We start from the raw sequence: 20,835 nt of genomic DNA on the forward strand, positions 1-20,835 counted from the left end.
CTTTAAGATGGTAGGTGTTTTACCTACATCTCACTTAAAGTCAACAGCTCCATGAAACTACAATTGTTTTCCTAATTAACCTGTGAGTAAAGGGAATCTCAGAAAGGTTAAGGAACTTGTCCAGGAGCATCCCAGGTGGAATGGTGGCTCTGCAAAGGGCAGTTTCAGTGGGCAGTGGTGGGCTATACATGGAAGACAAAGCCAAGAACTGGAAAGTGGACAGGAGCAGAGCAGAAAAATGCACTCAGAGCGCAGGATGTAGTCCGGGGCGGGAGGGGTAAGCCCATGGTTACAGATGTGGACCTCAGAGAAGCCATTTTCTGGTTAGAATGAGGTCAGCACAGGGGAGAGACGGAACACACACATCCATTCGTTTCCCTCTTTGCTCTGTGGGGAAAAGGAACCAGAGAGACAGGGACACAGAAGCCATGGGGACACAGCTAGAGCAATCAAGTGAGATCAGGTAGGCTTTGGATGTCTAAGAAGAAAGATACAAAATGTTATACTCGAGCTTGGATAATCCTGGAAGCCTCTAGCAGTGGGGTGGAAGAGAAGGCTGTTTCCTGTGGAGCCATTATAAGGAAAACTTGAGACTTGGTATAAGGTAGGTTAAAGGTAGATGGTTCATGTTTATTATCCTATTGAATCCTTGCATATCTCCAAGAGACATTGGTTGTCTGTCTACTCCTTGTCTGCCCCCTGCCGATACACACTCAGAGGAGGCCTGTCAGACAGCACGCTGACACCAGAGTGCCTCTGCTCCATTTGAAGGAACGGCCTGTTGTAGAGACAGATTTAAGTCACTTAGTCCACTCGAGCTGCTATAATAAAATACCACAGACCAGGTGGCCTGTAAACAACAGACATTTACTTCTCACAGCTCTGGAGGCTAGGAAGTGTAAGACAAAGGATTCTGCTCCCTAGATGGCTGTCTTTTCCCTATAACCTCTCATGGCAGAAGGGGTCAGGGATCTCTCTGGGGCCTCTTTTATAAGGATGCTAATCCCATTCATGAGGGCTTTGCTCTCATGACCTACTCACCACCCAAAGGCCACATCTCCTAAAACCCCCACCTTGGGGGTTAGGATTTCAATAAGTGAATTTGGGGGAGCCACTACAGTAACTGGAGGAAATCCACTTAATAAGAAAATATCCACAAACTTCATAAATATAAATTGAGAAATAAGAATAATCAGACACTGGGGAAAAGAAAAAACAAGAGCAGGTTCTAATAAAAATTGTTAAAAGCTGGTTACAGAAAGAAAACTCCTTACTCTGATAAAAGTTACATATCAGAGAACTCTGCAAACGTCTATTAGAAGCATTCCCAATGTTGGAACGAGACAAAAAAAAAAAAAAAACCCACTGACATTATTATTCCAAACTTCTGGATTAGTCCAAAATTTTTTAGAGGTTTAAGCTGTTAAGTACCACAAGACAAGTGAATAATAAGAGGTAGAATATGCATTAGAAGATATTATTATTATTATCTATAGATGTCAAGATTTTCCACCTAGAAAAATCCATGTTAAATAAGTGAAAAACTATTAGAATTGTTAAAGGAGTCTAGCAAGATGTCCAGGTAGAAAATAAATACATGATTTGATACATGCTGGCATGACTAACTAGAAATACAGTGGAAAGATCTTATACTATATTAGCAAAAACTATAAAATACCTAGGAATAAACCTAATAAAACCTATGCAAACTCTAGATAAAGAAATTTTATGAAAGAACACAAAATGGGAAGATATGCTATACTCCTGACTCAAAAGAGTCAACGTTAGGGGTGCCTGGTGGCTTAGTTGGTTAAGCATCTGACTTCGGCTCAGGGCATGATCTCGCAGTTCGTGGGTTTGAGCCCCACGTGGGGCTCTGTGCTGACAGCTCAGAGCCTGGAGCCTGCTTCGGATTCTGAGTCTCCCTCTCTCTCTGCTCCTCCCCCGCTCAAGCTCTGTCTCTCTGTCTGTCTTACAAATAAACAAACATTAAAAAAAAAAGTCAATGTTATGAAGCCATTTCTTTTATTCTTCAAATTAATCCATAAATTCATTGCAATCTCACTTGAGAAGCAGAAGTTTTATGGATTTTGACAATTTTGAAGTATATGTAGAAAAAATGTACAAAAATACTCAAGGAAATTTAGGAAAAGAGCAAAGTGTTTGGGTAGGGAATTAGAGAGGGAGAAGCAAGTTGACCTACAAAAGAATAAAACCTAAAACTACAGTAATGAAAATGATATGGTACCAAAACAGGAAGAGACAAATAGATCAGTGGACTTGAATCAAGAATCCACAAGAATACCTACATATATTTGAATTTAATATATGGTAGAGGTGGCATTTCAAATGAGTGGGGAAAATTTAATAAATAGCATTGTGACAACCCTACCTCACACCACACACAAAAATTAATTTACACAAATCAGTATTTAAATATACAAAATGAGTATAAAAATACTCTAAGACTGATTTTATAATGTGGGAGGTGGGCAAGTCTTCCTAAGTAAAACAAACCCCACAAGCCATAAAAAAAAAATGATTGACATGTTTGACAAAAAAAAGATTAAAATTTTTCTCCACAGAATAATAGATATGATAAGCACAGTTGAAACACAAGATAAAGACTGATATGTATATGAGCAGAAGATGGGTACTATCCATAACTTATATGAGCTCTTAAAACCAGTAAGAAAACCACAAACACAATTTAAAAATAGAATATTCATAGGAGTACAAATCACAATAAAAATGAGTGGTCAGGAAAATGCAAATAAAAAAGATATAGTAAAAGTTAATAAGTACATTCACAATATTTTGTGTTGGTCCAGGTTTGGAGAAAGGCACTTTTGGTGGGGGTACAAATTGGTACAACCACTTTGTAGAGGAATCTTACTTTCTCTCTCAGTGTTCATTCCATTTGACCTACAAATTCTATTTCTAGGAATCTATCCTACAGAAATATTTACATAAGTATGAAAGGATATACCTATTAGGATATTCATGGAAGCATTACTTGTAAGAAGACCTTTATTTAAATTTTCTTCTCCAAGAATTTGCTCTTTTTCTTCTAGAAACAACTTTTAAGTTATATATCTTGGCTCTTCTTTCATTGTATAGGCTTAAAAAAATGTCTACTGATCCTTGGTTGTCCACTTATGTTATTGTCTATTGATGTTTAAGATGAAAGCAATGGGAAGGCTGCTTGAGAATTCTGTACACATTGGCAGAGCTTGTCAACAGGCCAAATTTTAGAGGGTGAAAAAAATGGGGCACCGGTCATTCAGTTGCTTCTTCCTCCAATTCCACAATTGTTACTGAGGTCTTGGGGGCGCCAATCCTCACAGCCACATTCTAGTTCCCATCAGCTTTTGGATGAGGAGGTTGAGGCCAGCATTCTGAATGTGTGTGCCGGGGGGTGGGGGTGGGGTGCCCGTTCATATATTCCTCCATTTTTCAGTTCCATTCTCTTCTCCCACCCTGCATTTTATCTGCTGCCCCCAGACCCGGAGGCTGCTGGGCTCTGCATACGGGCTGCCCCCTCCTCATTATTATCCCCTCAGCTACCAAGGCTATGATTTCCTCTGCTCTACTAGAGAACATTCTTCCATCTGCTTTCAGAAATGTGTTCCAGAAATTTGTTAAAATCATTTCACAGATGCCCCCCCTCTTCTTTTCTTGGTGGTTGTAGGTTATATCCTGTCTTATTCCTTTCGTATCATTTTGATGGAATCTTGGGAGGTAGGGGGCAAAAGAACCCTCATGTACTCAGTCTGCCATCTTGAACCACAAATCAAATGTATTATTTGCAATATTAGAAAATGAGACAATTTAGGGGCGCCTGGGTGGTGCAGTCGGTTAAGCGTCCGACTTCAGCCAGGTCACTATCTCGCGGTCCGTGGGTTCGAGCCCTGCGTTGGGCTCTGGGCTGATGGCTCAGAGCCTGGAGCCTGTTTCCGATTCTGTGTCTCCCTCTCTCTCTGCCCCTCCCCCGTTCATGCTCTGTCTCTCTCTGTCCCAAAAATAAATAAACGTTGAAAAAAAAAATTAAAAAAAAAAAAAAAGAAAATGAGACAATTTAAACATCCCTCAATAGGGGACTGCTGAACTGGATTACGTTACATCTGTTGTATGGAATACTCTGCACTCAGAAAATAATGAATTAGCTTTATGTAGTAATATGAAAAGGTATCATGAAATAATACTAAAATAAAAAAGCAAATTGCAGAAAGTATGCATAATAACACCACTTTTAGAAGATATATATATTTTTGTACTTCCACAAAGGACTGATACACACCGAGCTGGTAAGGGTGGTCATTTATGTGTCTTAATTAACACCTGAAGGCAGCGGACCCAGTATGGGGTTGGCACAAAGAAGGAATCTCATCTTTTTGCTCTATATCATCTGTATTGTTCAAAATTTTGACAATGCATGTGACAGATCTTTGGGATTAACTATCATACGGATGTAAGACGTTCTGTTATTGAAATACTCCAACCTTTCCCATATAGAGAGCAGCTCAGCTAGTAAATGAAAGGTTTGCAACCTACAGACGATCCATGATACTTGATGTTTTAAATGCTGGTGATTATTATTATTATTTAAAACTTTTAAGAAAACATGCCTAAAAGTAAAGGTATTGCCAATTTAGTTTTTAAAGCTTACAGACCTTTAACAAATTTCTTCCAAGTCTCAGGCTCTATGACATGTAGCATGTTGGCAGGTAGAACACGTCCTGTAGAATCAATTTTGCTTGGTATGCTTTTATGTCTGATTTCTGAACTGTTACATAATGACATTAGTAAGCTGAGCTAGCTGCACTAGCCAAACTTTGATATTTCAGGTAGAATAGTTTTACAACATCTTATTACTAAGGAAGAGGTAAGTAATATAAAATGTCAATCATTTTAATAAAATTAGGTTTAACTTTTTATTTCCAAAGAGCAGGGTTCAGAATAACTCTCATGCAAAAGCACCGTAGATTGCCTTTAGCAGATCCATGGATTCCAAAGCCTTTTCCATTAAAAAAAAAAAAGACATCTATCTGTCTATCTATCTATCTATCTATCTATCTATCTATCTATCTATCTATATCTATCTATCATCTAGGAATCTATAATGCACCAAATAGTGTATATTTTGGAGCATGTGGACAAATTCAGATAAACACTAAAAAATGGAGCTTGGGACGCCTGGGTAGCTCAGTTGGTTAAGTGTCCGACTCTTGGTTTCAGCTCAGGTCATGATCTCACAGTTTGAGAATCTGAGCCCCACATCAGGCTTTGCGCTTGCTTGGGATTCTCTCTCCCCCTCTCTCTGCCCCTCCCTCCCTCTCTCTATATCTCAAAAGAAATAAATAAACTTAAAAATAAAAGCGGAGCTCAGTTCTGCAGAAATTCATTGGTTTCCAATCTAAAATGAGACAAAGGGTCTACCTCCTGAAATCTGTGTATCATTAAAGGTCACGGTTTCTCCAGCTTTGCCCAGAGAAATAGTGGGCGTCACGAAGTGCTGAGCTGGCCTGTTGCCCCAGCTCCAGGTGGGTCTGTCCCCTGTGGGTTATGGCAGGACCAGGGCTAGAGCTCGGCCTTCGGAGTCTGCATCCTAGCAGGACCAGGTCTTTTTTTTTTTTTTTAATTTATTTTAATGTTTATTTATTTTTGAGAGACAGAGAGACAGAGAGACAGAGAATGAGCAGGGGAGGACATAGAGAGAGGGAGACACAGAACCTGAAGCAGGTTCCAAGCTCCGGGCTGTCAGAGCAGAGCCCGACGTGGGGCTCGAACTCATGGACTATGAGATCATGACCTGAGCCGAAGTTGGATGCTCAACTGACTGAGCCACCCGGGTGCCCCTAGCGGGTCCAGTTCTTGATGGAAAAAACCAAACTCAGCGTCTGGTTGAAAGCACCAAATTCAGCCATAAACTCAGCGTCTGGTTGAATGCACCATTACTATTTACATATTAGTCAAGATTTGGGGGATGTATGCCTCCTTCTTCCGCATATGTAGTTTTGATTTTTAAATTTCAATTTTCACATCCTCACTCTATCATTGCTTCTTCAGTAATTCTAGATCTTTCTCGAAGCAAGCAAAGTAAAGAATGCCCAATTTTAAAAATCAGAAGGCCACGTACGTCAAAATGCTTGGAGACTCTGGTACTTACCATACATATAGCACGACGGTTATCATTAACTAAGCGACTGGCCTAGAAAAGGCACTTACGTATTAAGGGTTTTAAAATTAAAAACCTTTTAAAATGAGGTGATAAGACCATCTTTTCCAGCAGTAATAATATAAGTCCTTCTGTTTTCATAGAAAGCTATTTTCCATTTCTATCAAGTTTGGAGAGTTAGTCATTAAAAAACATCAAGTGTTTCACAAGAAAAAGTTTGATTTGCATCACAAATAACTAAAGGTAATTCTGAGAAACAGGGCAACTGAAAAACTTTGAAAATCTGTGCATGGTTTGAAAGCAATGACACAAATTTGAACTATTCCTTCCCTCTCTATTGCCAATTCTACAGAACAGCTGTACATGGACAGCAAATCAATTTTGTGCATCAAGTCACATTTTTACACAAAATAGTTTTCCTAGCCAGGAATTACACAGTAAGAAAACCAAAACCTTCGCCATTACCTGGAAAATTGTAGAGAAACCTACCACATATCTCTTCAAAAAACGTTTAAGTGTTTGAAAATGTGTAATGTAAAACACAGTCGTTGAACCGTTCAAAAATAGCGAGAGACACCTGTGTTCTAATGGCTTCTACACAATCTCAGGCAATCCCATGCAATTTAACTTTTAAACTATACAGGCCTGACAGAATAGGAGATTTAGCAGGATAGGTGGGATAGCTAAAGAGAATACTTGTGATCAGACAAATACCATCCGAACCGCTGTACATTTTAAAAGGTTGAATTTTACGATACATGAATTACATGTCAATAAACATAAGAAAAAAGGAGGGAAAAAAAGCATTGCACGTAGTTTCAGTGCTGCAGACAGAAGGTCCCATTTATCACCTCTGGAACCTCCTTTCTCTGTGGCCTGTTCTTCTGTTTCCATTCTCCCTCCTTTGCCCACGTGCCATCCTATAATATTGGCAAAGGACTCTGGATTTCTCATGCACCCAACTGCTCTCTGGGCATACAAGGTTGAATTTGACTTTCTGAATCATCACCCTTTCATTGAGCCTTTTTTAGGGGGAGAGGGAATTTTGATTCCACGAAGCTCTGATGTACTAAAAAGGTCTCGGAGACAAAGGAAAGGGAACGAACATTGGTCAGTTGCTAGTAAGTGATAGGGTTCTGCTGGGTTCTGAATATCTGTTACGCCATTAATTGTCCTGAAAACTTACAAGGTCAAGATTCTTCTTCCCATACTCTAGATGCAAACACCGAGGCTCCGAGAGCAGTTTCCATTCAGACATCCAGTGGATATTCACCCAGGGTTTTCTCTTCAGAGGGCACAACTTAAAAACTGTTTCCCGAACAGGACTAATTTGAGCAATGAGAATTTACTAAAAACAACACAACGCTCGTGAAAAGTGGCATTCTTTTCTGGTGCACTTGCACCCAATGACGCTTCAACTAATCCCCTGAGGAACATTTTCCACTCTAGAAGATGGGATGTTTATGGCGATGTGATGTTCTAATATTCAAAAAAAAAAAAAAGGAGTAAACACAAGGACTATCTTCTCACAACTAAAAATAACACACAAACCACTCATTGGGAAAACTGGGCTTGTTGTCACTTTGGTGGCTCCTGGGCTTGCCAGAGCCAATGGGTCAGCTCTCCACTTTAACTGGACTTGTCTCAGGGTCTCACCTGCCATTCCTTCCTCCTCCTGCCAGTAAATCCAGGTGAAGCTAATTTCAGTTGCATTTTCCTGGGTGCAGAGAGAAGAGCTGTGGCATTGGGAGTTGTTGGGTCTGGATTTACCTTCGGGGGTGTTCCTGGTACTTGAAGTTTGCAAACTTAACCACCTCTCTCATCTGCTGCAACCACTGACTGCTGCAACCACTGACTGCTGCATGGCCAATGGCGTACCAGAAGAACTCTGAGAACTGCTCATGGGTATTATATCTTGATAGACTGCTATGCTTGGAGATAGACTGCCTGGGTTCGAATCTCAGCTCTACCTCATCCTTGCTGGGTGATGTTGGCAAGTTACATAATCTCTCTGTGCTCATTTCCTTATCTATAAAACGGGGATAAGAACTGCTCCTATCCCTAGGGTTGTTGAGAGGGTTCAATAATTTAGTAGAGGCAAAACACTAAGAATGGTGCCTGGCACGTAGTGTCTGTGCCATTTAAGTGAAAGACATAATTAAAAAATGAAGGGGCGCCTGGGTGGCTCAGTCGGTTAAGCGTCCGACTTCGGCTCAGGTCATGATCTCGCGGTCCGTGGGTTCGAGCCCCGCGTCGGGCTCTTGGCTGACCGCTCAGGGCCTGGAGCCCGTTTCCGATTCTGTGTCTCCCTCTTTCTCTGACCCTCCCCTGTTCATGCTCTCTCTCTGTCTCAAAAATAAATAAATGTTAAAAAAAAATTAAAAAAAAATGAAAATGAATATTGCCTTCATGAAATGACTTTCAGGAATTGCTTTCCTTGTGTTATTTTGTTGGTTAATCTGCACATGCTTACCTAAATTAGAAACTGGTAAAAATTAATTTGTATGGCCTGATTGGCTTTGTGTAAAATGCAATCAGCCAGAAACCCAGGAGGAAGTATCAACAAAGATCTAACTTTCAGCAGGGAAATGGGTTAAAACGGCTTCTTGATATTGACGACATTGACCAAAATGACTGCAGCTGTTAAGAAGATACACACATGCTCTACACATCCTCCTGCCTCAGGCAGATGAAGCAGAAAGAAGAGAAAAAATGGTTTTACTTTAGACTTGTAGGGAACGAAGCTCCAGACAGGGTCATCAATGGCCCCTGGCCACCTTGAACTCCCAACAGAACAAAGACTGGCACATACCCTGGCTTTTTATAGAGCCTCCCCCATCTCAGAGAAACCATTTAGCCCATCACCTGTTTCATAACCACGTTGCTCTTGGAAGGAACAAAGGCTGGCTTAAATGTGTAGGTATTAAATATTTATTTGCAAGGACTTTTAAAATTTTCTCCACCCACGCTTCTCATTTCAAGGGGGAGGTCAAGCGGTGCTTTGGCGTGCCCCAGTGGCACCGTCTACGTGTCTATGGACCTCTGGACACTGCTGTGTCACGATCCTGGGAAGGAATGAATCATCTGGTAGTGACAGAGGGTTTCCTCTGGAAAAAGACCAAGCTTACCCAAATAGTTGTTGCTCTTGTACATCTCGGTGATGTTGATTTTGGTGGCTCCTTGGGGAATCTCGACAACTCGGTGGTAGCCCAGGCTCGTGAGGGCATGCTTGAACACGCCTGACACAACCTGACAGCCTGTGTTATCGCCTCCACACACCCCGCATTTGTCCACAACTTTGTCGGAGCCTAAGTAGTCGTCACAGCCAATGCTCTGTGGAGAGGTAGAAAACAAAAGACTCTTGTAGCATGTAACAGGAGTGTGAGGGGAGACGGGGCGAGGGGGCGGTGGGAGATCTATTACTGGGTCTCGAACCGACCTCCCTCCTGCCCCCATTCAGCCCCTGCAGGTGAGCAAGTTCATTCTTCCTGCACTCGATGGATAGTCACAAAGCACCGACTCTGGGCAAGAAATGTATGAAATGTACACTCTAGGGGCCGGGTGCAGGCCCCAGACAGGGGCCTGCAAGACGAGCAAATCAAACAGTACGCTTGGTGGTGGCAAATTATAAGGAGGAAATTACGCAGAGAGAAGGAACAGGGAGGGTGTGGGGGCCGGTCACTTATTTATACTAGCTGGACAGTGAAGTTGTCCTGCACATCCATCCCCCTATGGGACTCAGAGGGGAGAGATCATCTGGGATTTCTATACAAAGTTCTTTGGCTCCATGGTAAGTATTGCACCGAAAATTGGGGTTTGTCCCCAAGTCTTGTGTTCTAAATGACAGACCGTATAAATGCTTAGCAAAGTACCCTGAGAAGTGGTACTCGCAGGCTTAGCGTCTTAGGGCATTAGGTCAAATTGGTCGAGATCTGGGTCTCTGCTGGTCACTGTGGCTCTGAAGAGTTGAGCAGCAGGATTTGGCTTGGCTCCCCCAAAGCATTTTTCCTGGGGGAAAGCAGGGAAGGAGGCAAAGGCCAGAGACACCAGCGAGCTAGACGATGATCTTCCCATGACTCAAAGATTTCTTTTGCTTTATCTTTCCCCTCCCTGTTCATGTTTCTGTTGGGGCCATTTTATTTTGCACTTGGAACAAAGTGCAAGATCATTACCTTTATACAGTCTTTTCCTACTTCCGGGGCTCATGATCATGCTTCCTGCATCTAAGATGTGGGCATGTGGTTGGAGCAAAGAATTCTGTCACATTTCTACGGGCAGATGGAAGTGAGCAGATGACAGCTGGACAATGAAGCGCTGTGATGACAGCATTCATTCACTGGGTTATGGGGATAGGGAATGGTACTTGAAATCAGAATCGTACTCTAAAACTTGAGACACATGTTTGCGGAATCACAGGCTTGTGTTGGTTCTTTGAATTCTAAAGAGCACTCATCAGACCCCATCCCAGGGGGGCAAAGTGGTCGGCAAACCATCCAAAATCCACTTGGGATTTTGTGAAATAACCCTGGGTCTGTTCATATGGGCCCTACAGGTCAAATCCTATATGCAGAGTCAAATCAGAAGGTTTTCAGGCTGTCCCCTCCAACCTCACGTTTGATTGACATCTTTCTGTAGACACTGTACCTCTGCATTATTACTTCCATATTCCTGAGTGCACATTAGTCCATCAATAATAACTGGTCTCTCTTCACAAATAGCTTCTCTGTAAAACATTATTTCTGACAATAACAGAACATCATCTCAATATGTTCATCCACATCCAATTAACCTCTCAAAATGCCATGTTTGCTGTGTATTTCTCCTCCCTCAAATATTTCTTGCCCCTGCCCCATGCACATTTTAGCGGAAAAATAAGGAAAATGTTTTCCATGCATGATTTCCATCTCTGACCCCTTGGGTTCTCCTTTGCTTTGATGGAAAAAAAAAAAAAAAAACCAAGCAAAATGCCACATTGCCAAAGCAAGATTCCAACCAAATTAAGGACATGCCTCTGATTGTCACCGATGGGGACGATGGATAGAAATGTTGGTCAGCACACAGTCATTGCCCTGTCCGGCAAAATCTCACTCTCCTCCCTTTCCATTTCTGCCGTCCCTGGGCCCGGTTTGTCCCAGACTGAGCTCCTCCTCACGGAGGATTCCAGTAAAGGGAGCACTTCATACAAAGGCACAGAGGTAGGAAAGCATGTTCACAGAACAACACGGCTCAAGTGTAGGGTTGCTGGGAGGCATGAAATCAGGCTGGAGAATCTTGTTTTCCAGGAGGAAGAATTGGATTTTTATCTGAAGGCATCAACAAGCAACCCCTGGGTGTCGAGAAAGGGAGGGCTATGCTCAGATTTGTTTCTCAGATGATAACTTTGGTGTTGTGGAGAGGGTCCCAGAGTGAGGAGAACAGGCAGCCTAGCCCGACTCTCTCTTCTAAATGGGGTGGAGGGGACATTTCAAGGATGAATGAGAGCCTCCAAAGACAAGGAAAGACATCACATGAATCCTTAGCCCCCAGCCCAATTAGAGCGGGAGGACCAACAAGAAAATTACAAATTACACAGCCACAGTGGGCTTCAGACAACCACAGACACAGACTAAATGCCATTTTATCTTGTGAAACAGATATTATATTGAGATGTTCTCCACAGTCCCATGAATGCCACCCCCACATGCCAGATTTCCTATGCAGCACAGCCACTCTGCAGGAATCTAGACATGGGAGGGAAGGTTGTAACCTTTTCTCCTGCCAGACGTCCAAATGGCCTATGGGTTGGCTTCGGTGAAGCGTGTAGCCACACAAGAGACGCCAAGAACTACAGGTGACACCCTGTTTCCTCAGGGCTTCATGGTCACTTCCTTCTGGGCTCAGCGCTGAAAACATCTCCACCACCGTCCGGGTCTTTCAGGGGACAATGCCCACAAGTGAATTGGGCCTGAATTCTGGCTCGCTCTTTAGGAAGCTGGTCAGCTGGTCTCTGATGGGGATGACTTAATGCACTGGTCTCTGTTTCCAAACTCAGAGGCGCTACCAAAGTGCTATCACTAGGTGCTTAAAAAAAAAAAAAGGGCACTGGAGTCTGTGGACCTGGGTTTTGTGTTGGCTCTGCCTCTTAGGAGCGCTGATCTTTGGACGCACCAGTTAGCCATTCTGAGCCTCTGGTTCTTTTTCTGTGGCTGGGGTTGGTACGGTGTCTACCCGACGGCAATGTTGGGAGGACCTAAGCAGGTAAACAAGAAGGTGCCTGGCAGCATGGGTTTTGTTAATTACGGTCCTCATATACTGGTTTCATCTGGAATTCATCCACTTCGAAGTAAATTCCACCATCCTATAACCACAGACCCACTCCTATTTCTACAATGCTCTCTATTACTTCTCAGTCACAGATACTCTCTTCCTCATTTGGAGAGAGTCAGAGACATCCAAAGAGCTGAGGAAAGGCCAGCGTTCACCGTAAAGGTAAGGCACGTTGCTGGGCCCCTTCACCCTTACTGTGCCAACAGCACCTCGTGAAAACGGACAGGATGAACATCTGCTCCTTGATCTACCTTTATTTCATGTTTTTTTCTCACCATGTACTGCAGTTCAGAAGAGACATTTCTTGCTGTGACAAAGACAACTGGACAACTGGACAAATACCCTTAGTATTCTTCCAGTGAGTTTTGCAACATGTTGTAGGAGAATTTTACGCATTGCAAGCCATCACAGAAGAAATTGCTCAAGAATTGCCCCCAGTTGTGTGCCGAAATTAACCTAAATGAAGTTTCCTGAGGGAAATGAGCGATCTGGATGACATATCTGGTGGTGGAGTTCACAGGGAGGCCTCCGTACATCACGGCAGGGCAGGCTGGTGCCTGGCGTGCAGATAGGGGAGCTTCTGATGCCCTAATGGGAAGCAGATGTTTCTATGTGTGCTCAATAAACACACCCGATAGGGTAACCTCCACTGGTTGGCTAGATGACACGGACAGATAGCACAACGCGCCTTAATCATCACGCTGTCACAACAGTGTGGGAGAACGTTATTATTAAAATGATTAGTAGCTAACACCAATTTGCTTTTGTTTGCAGTAAGCTAATTCGTGGAAATACATATGGATGCCAAAACTTCTATTCATGACATTCTGTTGAAAGAAATCCTTTGCATAATGATAAATCCCTCCCTCTGATTACGTTAGGAATGCACATCAATACCACCTTCCTGGAAAGCAATTTAGCAATATATACTGTTTGATCCTATTTCTTCTTCTAGGAATTTATGCCAAGGAAATGATAAATGAGGCTAACACTTTCTGTATGAAGGAACTCATCACAGTCATTATTATTAATAAGAAACAATCGGAAGAGTCCTGAATGTCCAACACAGGAAAACAGTGAAACAACATATAGAAATTCTCTAGGAAATACTGGATGGATCTTTTTCCAGCCATTATTCTCATTAAAATCTGCTCGTACTTGCACCTATGTGATTGGCCCTCAACATAGTTCAGGAAATATTTTCTGAGGCAACCCCTACTATGTGCCAATAGGGTGTTAGGCAGGGAGACATGAAGATAAAACACACACAGTTCTTACGGTCTACATCAGGGTTGGCAAATGACAGTTCACAGGCCAAATCTGGCCCATGACCCATTTTTGTAAACAAAGATTTACTGGAACACAAACACGCCCATTTGCTTGCCTACTGTCTAGGCTGCTTTTGTGCTGTAACAGTGGGGTTGAGTAGTTGCGACAGAGATAGTATGGTCCACAGCACCCAAGATATTTGTGGTCTGGTGCTTTACAGAAAAAATGCCAACCTCTGGACTAAACTAGAAGGCAGATGTGATCCCGTCATTCCACATAGTATATACTGGTGGGAGGGCAAGACTGAGGCTCAGGCTGAGGCTTCCAGATAAACCTCTGATTGCCCTCACCTGCTTTCTATATGCTGCCCACTTGACTTGTTCCAATATGTTTCAACCCTAAAACATAAGGCAAAGAGTTGTCATCTTCTACCTCAGTAGTCTTCAACAAGAGTTTTTTAAGGAAAAAAAAAAACACATACTTTTTAAACAAAACCTCATGCAGAAATGCTGAACTCCAATATATAAAATGAGGCCGGGTTTGGAAGTTCAGCACGTCCCTTCCTTACCTTCTTGCTCACGGCCATGGTTTCTCAACCATGGCTCTAGGGACATTTTGGGCCAGATGGTTCCTGGTTGTGGGGGCTATCTTCTGCACTGTAGGATGGTTGGTGACATGTGACACCCTCTCCTCAGTACGACAAAAGAAAATGTATCTAGATGTTGCCAAATGTCCCCAAATGACCTCCAATTGAGAATCACTGCTGTAGCATAATCTTCAGCTCATGGGATACCAGAGACGAACATGACAGGTCCCCCAGAAAGCATTAGAACAACGGCAGCTCCAAGAAAGTGCAAAAACAGCACTCAATGTCAGAGAAGCTAATGAACAAAGAATACTTAATTATCCAGTTAAAACAACAACAACAACAACAACAACAACAACAACAACATTTCCTCACCACCATCAACCAACCAGTAGGCTAGGGCTCTTTAAGCTTACCATTTTGTCTAACTTCGGTACGGACAAGATTATGTTCCAGAAAGAACACAGTGCCTAGTATACAGTAGGCACTTAGTAAGTGTTTGCTGAATGAAAGAGCAGCTGGCTGAGGCATCAGGAGATCAAAACTACAGGACCAATTTTCTCTCTTAACTGGATCATCTCTAAGGTATCTTCTGGTGCTAAAATGTTTCCGGAAAGAAAAAGGAGTTACAGCCCTGATGTGAGGAATCCTGCCATGTCTCAAGTCAGAGGAATTTTCTATACGTAGACAAAATTAAATTGGAAACAGGAACCAATGGGAAACAAACTGACAATGTCATTCATTTGAAGAGAAGAAATGGTCCACGGGATGAAAGGTATTTTGGCTTCCCTAACGAAGACAGTTGTGAAACTAGCGATCTGGTTTTAATCAAGCTTATGGTTGTCACTTTTCAGTACCTCATCCTATTTCATTAGAGAATAGCACCTTACCAAGCGACTTAACTGGAAGAAAATGCTGGCACTCTTGCGGGATAAAATTGGATGAAGGTCAACTGCAACAATGCTTACAAATCTGATGAAAGAAGCCCCGAGAGGGAAACGTTTCTCACGCCGTAAGAGAATTACCACCCTCCTTGCCACCAGGGTCATCTCTCCCTGGAGAGGGGGGATATTCCAAACCCTCAAATTCCCATGCTTTAGTTTCATGGTTTTCCTCCCTGATGACTTAAAATGGGGGGAGGGGGCATGAATGAATTATGACAATGATAACCGCTTTATTATAAAATTAGGTATATATATATTTTGTATAGAATCATAGAAACCTCTGGACCTCCAGTTTACTCTTAAAATGTAAGGCTCTCTGGTGAATTTTCTATTGAAAGAGAATTCTGTTTTGGGGCACCTGGGTAGCTCAGTTGGTTAAGCATCCGACTCTTGATCTCAAGATCAAGCCCCTGTGTTGGGCTCTATGCTGACAGTGCAGAGACTGCTTAGAGTTCTCTCACCCTCTCTCTCTTTCTCTGCCCCTACCCCACTCATGCTCACTCACATTCTCTCTCAAAAATAAACACAGTTAAAAAAATTTAAAGAGAATTCTGTTTAAAATACTTGGTCGGATTGTTTGGAAACTCTATAGGGCCCCAGGAGGGGCTCATACCATGTGGGAGAGGTCTGTTAGGTGCTGTGGTTTTAGCAGCCGAGGGGTCAGGACTAGGAAGTTTCCTGCAGAAAGGAGAAGACACAGTCTATATTCTATATGGTGAAGTTCTGGAAGCAAGTATTAGCAAAAAGACAACTGTGAGTTGGGTTGACGAATGTGCCCCAGGATGGAGGCTGTTTGCACCTTGGCCTCATTTACACGGCCCCTCCTGGGCTCAGACAGCCTGAGTCTGCAGGTGTGGGTCCAACCAGAAGGCCCTCAGAGGACTGTGGGTGAGTCCAGTGACCCACCAGAAGGCAATAAGGGAGACTCATGCTTACATTCTTGTCCTTTCCTTGACACACAGCTTCTCTCCAAACGTGCCTGTTTGCATTTTTCTCCACAAGATGGCACCTACAGGCCTTCGTAAAAGGGTACTCACCTAAGCAGCTAGTTTAGGGACAGGAAAACGTGGTTAAACATTTAAAGAATGATAGTTGGGGAACACCAGAAGGGTGGGCTCAGCAACTCAGGCGGATTGCATATTTACTGTTGTTAAGATACGACTTTCACTTTCCCAAACATTTTTGTGGCGCATTTAAAAATGTGAGTGAACTAACCAGGCCTTTTACTTTCGCATTGTTCAAGGAAAAAGCTTAGAAATCTGTGTAAATGTGTTAAACTTCGGGAGTTAATGGGCTTTTTGGATGTCCAGGGATGGCTGAGAAGACTGGCTGGTTAGTTGGTTGGGGTGGGGAGATCAAGAGGGAAAAGGCTGGCTATACTGAACATTAGGGGGCTTGAGTCCCCCGGCTGTGGAGTCAGGGAACAGCACACGGAAACACGGTTTTCAGGAGATGCTTAGCAGACACAGGCATTCGGGAGAGATGGGGAGACTAGAGGCTGAGAAGCACAAAGACAGCTACATTTGGATGGGCGCAGAGGTAAGGGGGGCCTGGATGGGGAGAGGGAATTAGAATGAAGGGCAAAGTCACACTAAGCTACACTGAAGTAATGCCCTATGGACCGAAGAAGGATGCTCCATTAAAGGTAAAGTAGGGGAGACTTCTAGGTCCTGGGAGAACAGCAGTGTTGCCTGTTTCGGGCAGAAGCCTTACTTGGGGGGAGAGAGGGAGGCAGGCCTTTGAAGGAATCATCTTAGAGCAAGGATTGAGGTGTATATCTTGGTTGCCATTGATTTCCTCATTGGATTCAGTCATATTAATTCTCTCTCTTTCATTGGAACTTTCTTCTAGCACCGTAAACATTTTCATTGGAGCCGTCTGGATGGAAATCCTTCCAAAGTTTATTTTTTTCCTCCTCTGTCTTAATTAAAAAAAAAAAAATCAAGAATAATAAACATTAGTTGATCCTTTCTAGACCGTTGTTACTTGTCACTCAAAGTGTGGTCCGTGTACCGGCAGCCTAGGATCATCTGAGAACGTGTTACAAATCATGGCCCCCATCCCAGGCTTACCTGAATTGGAATCTGTGTTTGAGTAGCATCCTTAGGCGATTCCTGTGCAATCTGGGATTATTTGGCTTTTGGATCACTTTTTGTTTACTTCATGCTCTTTCTACTTTTCTCAAGGTGCACACCAACCCCCAAGTGACAGCCAACGCCCCGTCCAGGCAAAACAAAGACAGCGCAACACTATCACCCTTTTGGTTACAAACTGGAAAGAAACAATACCTTGAGAAAGCTTTTCTCTGTGAGATTTGTAATGGGGGCCAGGGTGAAGGTAAGGTGCATATTCATACACGGTCTCCTGAGAATCCCAGGGCTGGATGGCGGGAGAGGCTCTGGGGGCGCCAGCTCCTTGCCTCACTGAAGGAGACCCAAGTCCTAAGATGGCAGAGAGAGGACTTCCTGACAGGGACTCCTTTTCATGACACTCCAGATGCCCTCCTCCTCCTCCTGAGGCAGGGTTTTACTGTCTCCTCACCTCAAATGGTCCATCTTCTTTTCTTTGCGCTTATTATGTCCCCATAACCACACGAGGATGCTTTTATCTACCAGCCAGAATAGCAACTCCTTTTAACAAACTGTCAGTGTGTAAATCTTGGATAAACTGCTTGGGGGTGGGGGTGGGACCCTGAGGCCTGGGGTCAGCAGAAACCAAGGCAACAAGAGACAATGGCCACACTGAGATACAGCTAAATAGGAGGAGTCTGGTTTTGCTTCCAGGGCTGGAGAGAGAAGAAAGGGGCAAGGAAGAGGAGTAGGAGAGAAGCTAGGAGATGGTGGAGGGCTGATGAGAAGCCCTGAGTGGGTAGGAGGACCACTGATGACTGACCTTGCCTCTGGAGCTCACTTGCGGACATGTAAGCCTCTCTCCGTTCCTGGCCCTCCCACATATTTATTGAAGTTCTACACCTGCTTTATGCCTATTTCCCTGCCTTTAGAGTTCCTGGTTTAGATTCCTTGAAGCTGCCATTCTTTCCATTTCCATAACCTGGGATGAAAAGTCTTTTCTTCTAGACACATACAGGTTTGTTTGCCTAAGAGCATCCCCAGTGCGCTCTACACCTGCAAGTGACATCGTTTTTCTGAGCCTTAAACAAAGCCATGAAGGTATAATCGTCAAATCTTTTGTGACGATTCACTGAGAACATGCAGATGAAGGCACCTAGTTCAGAACAGGCTTGTAGTAGGGGCTGGAAAAACGTCAGTACGTTTTCCTTCTTGAGGGCGTGTGTGCCCCACTTCAGTGATGTCCCTGGGCACGTGCAGGCATCCTTTCTTTCACATAAGGCACACACATTTCTACACTCACAGAGAAGCCTGGTCTGTTTGCACTGTCCACTGAAACCTCACTTCTAGTTACACACAAGTCTCAGGTGGGGTTTGAAGCCACAGCTGTAATAGGTTAACTGCTACGATCATTTGCCTTTCCATGGCATTCTGGGACAACGGTGATCAAGATTTTCAGAGATTTTCTTATAACTTGGTTATCCCTCTATTTTTTTTTTTAAATGTGTTTCCTTTTATTAGTCTTTCCTGGCTTGTGTTAAAGACCAGCTATGAAAAACCTCAAGAACCGTAAAGGGGTTATGTTCATTTTAGAAAGAGAGCAAGGGATGGCGCTTACAGCTTGGGCATGTTGGAGCCCAGTCTTATGGGAATTGTGGGTGGAAAACAGATGCAGGTAGGGATGCAAGCAGTTTGCAGGGAGGCAGGCAGTAGGGAGCCCCATGTTATAAGTGACAGCGATCATGAAGAGAGCACTCACCACTCGCGAGGCATCTTCTACATGGTAGCCTGTTTAATGATCTTGACTATCCCTATTTCACTGAAGCTCAGAGAAGACAAGGTCACACAGAGGTGTGATAGAGGGTTCGAATGAAAAGGCTTTCTGTCTCTAACGCCCAGGCTCTCTTTCCTCTGCTGGTTGCATAGTCTCCTAGTCCAATGGAAACCTTTCTTGTAAGGACAGGGCCTGTGGCGCTGGGTCACATATACCAATGGCTAGAATGACGAAGAAATCAAATAGCGATAATTCCTTCTTATTGCCTCTATCACTGGGGGCTGCTCTCTGGCTTTCCCTAAGACCCTTCCAAGGGGGCCCTACCTGTAGTCTGTTGCCTGCTCTTTCACAAGGACTAACAATTGATTCCACATCTCCGGTAGCTTCTCTTTCTTCTCCTGCTCTCCCATGTTGCCTCTTTCCAATCATTCAGTGTGCATTCACCCAGAGTCGGGAATATCTATAACACTACCCTTTCTTTTACAGCAAATTCCTCAGTGCAAAATTATTCATTGAGATAGTAACTATTTTTCTCACGTGTCCTCCTGGGAATGGAAACTATTGGTTTACCAAGCTGGGAAATATTTATGACTCAAGGAAAAGCATCATGTTCCACAGAAGATAACGTTATTCAATCCAAGAGTTTGTTCCTTGGTACTAGAATGGCCAAGAAATCAAATAAGGATACCTTCTTAGTCTCCCTTCTAACCATCGATGCATCCAATATGAATATTCATTTCATTAGGAAATGAAGACATTGTATTCTATGCATGCTCTGAAGGAAGAAATTTGGCTGAAATATTTAAACATGAAGGCTCCTTCATGCTTCTTTTGAAGGATGGCTAAGAACAGGGTTATCTGTCAAACTCAATGTGTTCCATAACAATAATTCAGGTGGCAGCCAGATGAATAATTCTCATGCTTGCAGAGAATTTCCCTCCTCTTGCAACTTTAAACCAAAAGGTAAGGCAAGGGCAGATGTGATACATGGCTTCCAAGTGACCACGTGAACAACATGCTCTTGTATATGTAAATATTTAGGACATGCAAACCAGTTAGATAAATACTGATTCTTCACCTTCTTTTGTGGAACCTTGAAATTCTTCATTTTCACCAGCCCCTTCCTTAAACAGATCGTATTTACGAGCTTTTAAATCACGCCCCCCAGATGCATCAGCATAAGAAAGGCTAAAGCTGTGGTTTCAGGTAATCTATCCTGCATGTGGCTGTGAAATTTATCTTCTCGAGATACTGCTGTCATCATGTCATTCTTCAGGCTCAAAAGGCTTCCTGATGTCAGCTGTCACTTAAACAAGCTGATTATTTCCTCCCAGGCATTATGCCTCTATTTGAGTCCCTGATTGCAGGTGGAAAGGAGAGCCTGGGGCTGTAGCAGCCCAAGAAAAACTCTACCCCAGGTGCCAGAAAACTGAGTGAAAGTAGGGCTTTTGAAAAAGATCCAGCCTCCTTCTGTTTCAACAGCAACAGTACTTTGTTAAAGTGACAGTACATGTTAATTAGCAACACTAATCATTAATTATGTATTCTAATTTATTGGGTTGGTTTTGTGATGCTAAAGGGAGATAAAGTTTGCAAAAAGCATCTGACACATGGAACGAACCCAATATATGTTATGTTTTATTTAAAGTCAAGTTAAAGATAACATACAGGGCACATTCAATGAAATACAAACAAATGATACTCATTCC

At 43.1% G+C, this 20,835-nt stretch overlaps 1 protein-coding gene across 5 annotated transcripts in view; it reads right to left on the bottom strand.

Annotated features, from left to right (window-relative positions):
- Positions 1–20,835, bottom strand: part of THSD4 (thrombospondin type 1 domain containing 4) — a 564,068-nt gene that overhangs the window by 87,651 nt on the left and 455,582 nt on the right. For all 5 annotated transcript variants that reach the window (XM_027067671.2, XM_053223795.1, XM_027067672.2 and 2 more), the window contains one exon: positions 9,307–9,511. In XM_027067671.2, the coding sequence (XP_026923472.2) occupies positions 9,307–9,511 (205 nt within the window). The remainder of the gene's footprint in view (positions 1–9,306; positions 9,512–20,835) is intronic.

The sequence above is a fragment of the Acinonyx jubatus genome, chromosome B3, assembly GCF_027475565.1.
Source record: "Acinonyx jubatus isolate Ajub_Pintada_27869175 chromosome B3, VMU_Ajub_asm_v1.0, whole genome shotgun sequence".
NCBI lineage: Eukaryota > Metazoa > Chordata > Mammalia > Carnivora > Felidae > Acinonyx > Acinonyx jubatus.